This window comes from Ciconia boyciana, chromosome 6, assembly GCF_034638445.1.
Source record: "Ciconia boyciana chromosome 6, ASM3463844v1, whole genome shotgun sequence".
NCBI classification, from domain to species: domain Eukaryota; kingdom Metazoa; phylum Chordata; class Aves; order Ciconiiformes; family Ciconiidae; genus Ciconia; species Ciconia boyciana.
In genome coordinates, this window is record NC_132939.1 from 1,697,834 (window position 1) to 1,704,929 (window position 7,096).

At 43.6% G+C, this 7,096-nt stretch overlaps 1 protein-coding gene across 1 annotated transcript; it reads right to left on the minus strand.

The window, feature by feature from the left end:
* Positions 1–2,106: 2,106 nt before the first annotated feature.
* Positions 2,107–3,066, minus strand: LOC140652768 (olfactory receptor 5AP2-like). The gene has a single exon (XM_072863984.1). The coding sequence runs from the start codon at positions 3,064–3,066 to the stop codon at positions 2,107–2,109; it is 960 nt and encodes a 319-aa protein (XP_072720085.1).
* Between the last annotated feature and the right edge of the window lie 4,030 nt (positions 3,067–7,096).

A 7,096-nucleotide genomic window follows, 5' to 3' on the forward strand; every position in this document is an offset into this window, starting at 1 on the left:
AATGCTGCTCTAGTAGAAAAAGTATTTCCAAAAAACCGAGTCTGTTTCTCATGTTGTGGGAATTTACAATTCTGCTTCCCCTGAACTTTAGACTGAAGTTCCTCCTGGAAGTTCACTGAGTTGGATGCACCACACACGACTATGGCAATCCAGGCCTCTTTTAGGAACATAACACCAAGTCCGGGTAAATATTTGAGCATTTTAGTTGCCTCTGCTTTGGAAACTTAATTAAAAACAAGAGGAAATAAGGACACCCAGAGTCAGGTAACTCATCAAGCAGCGAGTCCTACATGTTACATTTCTCATCTAGGCTCCCTTTCTCAAGAAAGGTCAGACCAGATGATCTGTCGAGGTCCAACCTGCGCTTTCTATGGTTCTATGATTCTGTATGTATACTATAGGCAAAAAAATCCAACAAACTAGAAGGAAGACTACAAGGTGTGGTGAAGGTTTTAAAAGAAATAAACGATCTGATATCAAAAGTCTCTGTCTTGCCAAGCTCCTTAGCTTTTAATTATATCGATCCCAGCTCCTTCATTCAGCTGCAGGTGGAAGCCACTTTTTCCCCAGACCTAAGGCAACGTCTCCTCTCCCGCTGCTGTTTGCCAGAGCAGACAAAAGAGACTGTTCACCATCCATCTACTTTCCAAATATAATTTAATTCCCATGTTACGCACAACAGCTAAGGGAAAGATATTTTTCTGCTGCAGCGTCTCCGCTCTGCAGACAAGGCACGCGGGCCTATAACTCTGCAGAGTCAGAACTCATCACACCACCCAAAGGTGTCCGAGTGGCATCAACGGGCAAGGGGCAACCAAATTCAAGTGTGTGAGAAGGAGGAAGACCCTATGCTGAACTTACCCAGCCAACCCGAATTTTGCTGAATTTTGCAAGGAAGTTGCAGAATTGCACCCAATCACAAATGCTTACGAGCGTGCGCTTAAGAAACAACAAGTGTCCTTTGGAATTAATTAGGATGAGCAGAAATTAGGATGCTTTTTCTCTTACGGGCCTGCCAGGTAAAGGTGAAGGATTGCCAGCCCCTCCTCAGTGTCGTGGCCATTCCTCTACCATGCTTTATGTCCCCCCTTCTTTAATGAGGCATAATTTGCAGAACTGCTGGTTTTTGGCTTTTTTCAGACCCAGACAGCTATCAGCTACCCATAGATTATGTGTTCAGGTTTGTCTTTCAACTATGGAAACTAGACACATGCTGAATTTTTAAATTAAATACGCCATTTGGTTTTCACGGCATGCTTTAGCATGAGCTGGGCATTTGGACGTGGGACACCGATGCATATCTCCAGGTGTAATTCCATTTGTCTCACCAGTTAAGTAAATGGCACTTAAGATGAATGTAAAACACCACTTAAAATGAATGGCAGCCCCCCTTGATGCTATCACTGTGCAGAAATTGTCCTTAACACTGGGCAGTCTCAGCACGGTTCATTGTCCGGTGTTTTTAATTATATTGCCTACACTTTCTTCCTTTAAGTGAAGATGTATGCCGAAGTGTGCAGCCTGGGGAGGGATTCCCCCGGCTGTTCAAAGGTATAGCTTGAGATCCTGACCCCCACCAGCTTTTTCACTTTATTACATCAGAAACAAATGCACTATATCTTTTCAGGCATTTTATCTTACTTTTTTTCGGCAAGCAAATTTTAAAATACACTTACTCTTCCAAAATGTGCCCTCCCACCCCAGCAGCTTAACTCTAATAAATAACTTGCAGGTAAAAGTGAGGAATTTTATTGGAGTTTAGGGGTAAGGTTAATAATCTTGCAGGAAGAATACATATTTGTCAGTGAAAAAAATAAATCAATAAAACTATGATTCGTGCTTCCCGTGAGAAAGAGAAGCCTGGAATAATTCAGGGTAGTTTCTTCCTACAGGCTGGTGACTGCAAAGTGAAATAAAATTTGAGGGTCCCACTCTTCCTGGTTTCCTTCCAAGGAAGATATGATTGTGGGGTCTATTTCTCAGGGCTAAATACTGTAACTGACTTTTGTGCAGAAACCATGGAAGAACCTACATAAAATTGTGAGGATTAGGGAAAAATCCAACTGTTTTAATGCATCACAGGCTTTCTCACATAAGATCAACTCTTCACTTCCTAGCCGATACAGCTCGTTCATGTTGACAGCGGTTTAACATCCTTCTCCTGCACTTCAGCAGAGCACCCTTCACCTCCTTGTTCCTCAGGCTGTAGATGAATGGGTTGAGCATGGGGGTGACCACGGTGTAGAAGATGGAGGCCACCTTATCCAGGCTGCTGTGGCTAGATGCAGGTTGTAGGTACATGAAGAATATTGTCCCGTAGAACAAGGAAACAGCCGTCAAGTGGGAGGTGCAGGTGTTGAAGGCTCTGGACCTGCTCCGTGCTGAGTGCATCCCCAGGACCGTGTGGAGGATATGGATGTAGGAGAGCAAAATGATCACGCTCGTGCCTACCACGTTTATGGCGACAAAGGCAAAGATGACCGTCTCACTGCGGCGGGTGTCGGAGCATGCAAGCTTTAGCACGGGGCTGACGTCGCAGAAGAAGTGGTCGATCTGGTTGGGTCCACAGAAGGAACCCCCAAACGTGCAGCCTGTGTAGATGATGGCACTGAGAAAGGCGACGAGGTAGGACGATGCCACCAGCTGCTGGCAGACGCGGCTGGAGATGATCGTCGCATAAAGCAGGGGGTTGCAGATAGCAACATGCCGGTCATAGGCCATCGCAGCCAGGAGGTGACACTCGGCAGTCCCAAAGAAAGCAAAGCTGTGGAACTGCGTCACGCAGCCAGCGAAAGAAATGGTTTTATTCTCTGATAACAGGTCTGCCAGCATTTTGGGGGAGATGACTGTGGAATAGCAGACGTCAGCGAATGAAAAATGGGTGAGGAAGAAGTACATGGGGGTGTGGAGGCTGGGAACCACCCAAACCAAGACCATAATCGCAATGTTCCCCACCAAAGTGACAATGTAAATCAATAGAAAAAACCCAAAAAGAGGGGCCTGCACGCGTGGACTGTCTGTAATTCCCAAGAGGATGAATTTAGTCTGCGTGTGATTTCCTCCCATGACCAGACGTTACCTGCTGAGGCAAAAGGAAGAAAAATACCAAAATTATAAAAAAGAGAGTTTCACTTTGGACCATATTTCACTCCAATCACCAGTTCAGCTGCCACATTTTGGTATATGATGCTATATTTTCTAAACCAAAATTGTATATGTTTTTTGGTTTTCAGTTGAGGTATTTAGAAAAGAACAGGGAGTGAGTTGAAGCAACACGAATGGCAATTTTGTTTTTCTATCCTTGGATACTTAAAACTATGGATTTATCCTAGCAGATCTGTTTTCAGATTTAAGAAAAGAATCGAGTCTTTATTCATTTTCAGTTTGAAATAAATTTGTTTCAGAAGACACCTCAGAGGAACCTTGTGGGAGTGCACACAAACCTGGAGCAAGAGAAAGTCACAGTCACAGTGAAATCACAGATTACACAACATTAATGACCTCCAGACATTTTCCCTTGGCTCTTAATTACTATTCCAGTCTTCAAATCACACTTACCAAATTATTGTACATCATTTACAGCAGATAAAATTCACGCTGGTAAATTCTTGACTTATACCTTTATGAGCTCCAGCACGCTGAAGCATCCTAAAAACATGGGCATTAAGTTAAGATGCTTACTTGAAAACTGAGTTAATTTTAAAATGTGCTGATTCCAAAGGCTGATTTGTTAATGACTATATTCTGATGACAATTTGCAATGTTGCATTTCTTTATAATGAAATAAGTCATCCTTATTTAACACTTGCATAAATCAGTTCATCTTGCTTTATCTGCCTGAGTAAAAGAAAAACAATTTGCATAAGCCATTACTCCCTCTTATTATAAAGAAAACCTACTTTCAGAAGGGTGTTTTCCGACAGAGCCCAAAAAAAGACGACATGAGGACACGAAGAAGAAAGCCCACTGCCTAAACGCAGGCGAGGCTCTGCTTTGTCTTGGCGTTATGGCTCCTTCTCTGCCTTTGCTGCTGTCGAGTGACGGGAGCCAAGGGTTTATCCCAAATACAGCAGAGAACTTTTACGCGTCCACATAACCTCTATTAACCGCCTGATGTGAAGAGAGATGTGCTCCTTCCCAGACTCCGATAGGTGAGCCTGTGGGTGACGGGGCTGTAAATACGGTCCCTCGTGCTCTCCTGGGAGAAAGCCCCCAGGGCTCCTCATGGCAGGGTTTACCAGAGGGAAAAAAAAAACCCAAAACAAAACAAAAGAAAAAAAAAAAGGGGTGAAACGCAATTCTGAAAGCCATTGTGCTGCTTCGAGCATCTGAAAGACATCAGGTGGATGAGCCATCACTGAGCAGATACACAGCGGCAGTGATGACCAGCTCGTACGATGCTTCTGAGATACCTGGGGACCATACAAAGGTTTCGGTCTGACCTTGCTGACAGAATGAAAATGGGTTTAGAAACGTTTCAGATCTTTCAGAGGATCCCCAAATGGTCCATAAAGCACAACTGACTCTGTCTGTGGAGCTGCTGGTGTCCCCCTGTGGACACTAGACAGCCCAGTTTTCCAGCAAGGGTAGGATTATCCACATTTAGGTACCTACAGCCCGAATGTCCACACCTGAGCTGGTGACACTGGGCTTCCACTATATTCAATAGTGGATTAATTCAATTAATCTCTCCCAGAGTGAACTAATGGGCCTTAATGGCCCTGACCAGATTCACCTGGGGCCTCCATCCTCACCCTCTGCCCATTTGCCCATGAGCTCTATTTAAGCTCAGCCCAGGGAGCTTGTTCCTCTCTTGGGTTATACTGGAGGAGTGCTGGTTTCCAGTTTAGCAATAGGTGTGCACACTTATGGACTCCTTTGATCCGCACCTTTTCTTGACCATGGACCTGCCTAGCAATCGCTGGACCCAACCCTGACCAGAGGATTGACTTGGCTTGACCTTGGACCTGCCTCATCGTTGACAACTTGCCTGATGGTCTGGAGTTTTGGCTGAATTTGGCCCAGGTCTCTGGGTCTGCCCTACTTGCCTTGCTCAGGTACTGTGGGATGGTTCCCTGCACACCATGGTGTCCCCTTTGGCTCTACTTAAAGACATTAAAGAGGACAAACCCCTGTGGCACTCCCCAGCCTCCAGGCAGAGTACAACCCATCACCCAACAGCCCAGCCAGTGCTCACTCCCCTGGCAGTCTCTCTCCATCCAGACCATGTCCCTACATGGGTACCATGGGAGACAGCGTTCTCAGTGAAGGAAATAGAACAGTAAATTTAACATTATGTTCAAGTATTATTCTCTGGTCCTTAGCACCTCCTCCATTTCCTAATTTGATATTAGAATTATAGTCTTCAGTAGGTTCGCAATATTTTGTTTTGGAAATGGGTATTTGTCATGATTTTTAAGGCTTAGTAAAAATTGGTAAACCTTTCCAGCTTGAGTGTTTCCATAGCTACAAGATGCTGAGATGCTGTCTATAGGAGATGCTGTTTCTCAATAACCTCACAGCGGTTTTTGATCTTGGTGTATTCTGGCTCCCAGAAGACAACCCATCTCAAGGGTTAAGGAGGTAATAGCTCCAGACCTCTAACTCTTGAAATCACTAAGGGAACTTTCCAATTATATCTGAAAGGGAGAAAAAGCAAGAGTGATTGACATGGGGTGATGTCCCCGATGAGGCTGCTGGCAGCTTATCCCAACCATCTAAGCTGGAAAGCAATAAATAGGGAAGACAAGAGCCTCTGGGAGACACAGCCATACATGGACATCCAACATCATGTAGAATTAAAAAACAGGCGAAGAAAAGGAGACTTGGAATAAATTTGCTCCTCTGAAGCTCTGATTTATAAAGCAAGCCAGAAGGTGGAAAAATAAGTTTAAGTCAGTGATGATTCTGTGCAATACAGTCATGCAGACAGGTAAGAAAGCTCTGATTAGAGGCAATGCCAAAGAAATGTAGCAGTGATTGTCACAAGAGCAAAAATTGCCATTTCTCTTGGGAAACACATCCTTGCCTACTGGTCAGAGTTATACCGGGACAAATAGATACATGTACAGAAGAAATCTTTAGTATGTCTTATGTATTTACCCTCTCCCCAGGCACAATCCTTTTTGGGGACATATTATTTTATCCTATTTATGAGAAGAGGACACACACTTTCAAGTGAATTTAATAGGATATTGTCTAATTTCCTGTATTGTTACTTTTCTAGTTTTCCTCCAAAATAAAAAGGTGCAGCTTCTGTCTACCTTTTTGAACTATCTCCTTGGAGAAACTGATAACAGAGGCAGGCATGAAAGTAGTTCAGACTGAAAAAGGCTGGATCTTCTACGGGAAACCAGAAGAGGTGGCATCTCGGGTATTTTTGGGGCATAGCGGTGGGATTGCTGGCAAGCAAGAAGACAGGGCAGTGAGTCTTCAGGGTCAAGCGGAGGACTGGACTAGGGAATAAAAAAGAAATTGAAGTATCCTCTAGCCTGGTATGAGGGCAGACTGAGGCTTCCTTATAGAGCTACATTAAACTGCTCTCAAATGTCTGTGTTTGAGACATGTGGTTATGTTGCAACTTTTTTCTAAAAGGAAGTTTTACTTTCTAACCTTAATTTGGTGTGTTAATCAGTTGCTTGAAAGTACTTGGGAAGTTACTGTTTGCTTAAAATGTAGGTTAAATGATAGAAATAAAGGGAAGAGTGCAATTTTTAGCAAGTCATCAGCTAAGCTGGAAGATATTGGAAAAGGGAAGATATACGCATACACCCTTCTGTCCATGTATTTATTCTCATGAGATGAGAGCAGTTATTGAAATGCAGTTTATTCCCCAAAGTAGCCATTAATTTTGTTAGCAATCACTTTAAAACACATTATTTTTCTTTCTGAGCACTTAGAATAAGAAGCCCTGAGCAACAAATTCAAACCCTGAGCTACCTGGGATAATAAAGAGTCTCTGGGACATCGTCAACCTGAAAAGCAGAGTGAACGCTAATATTCCTCTAGCTTGTGTATTATCAGAACAAATGTTAATGAATGTGAGCTGCTCTTCCCTTAATGTGGTGAAAACCGTGGGAAAACTTGCTTTGTTGGT

Bases quoted from the DNA above. Each gene is read 5' to 3' on its own strand.
- LOC140652768 (XM_072863984.1), bottom strand. From the start codon at position 3,066: ATGGGAGGAAATCACACGCAGACTAAATTCATCCTCTTGGGAATTACA.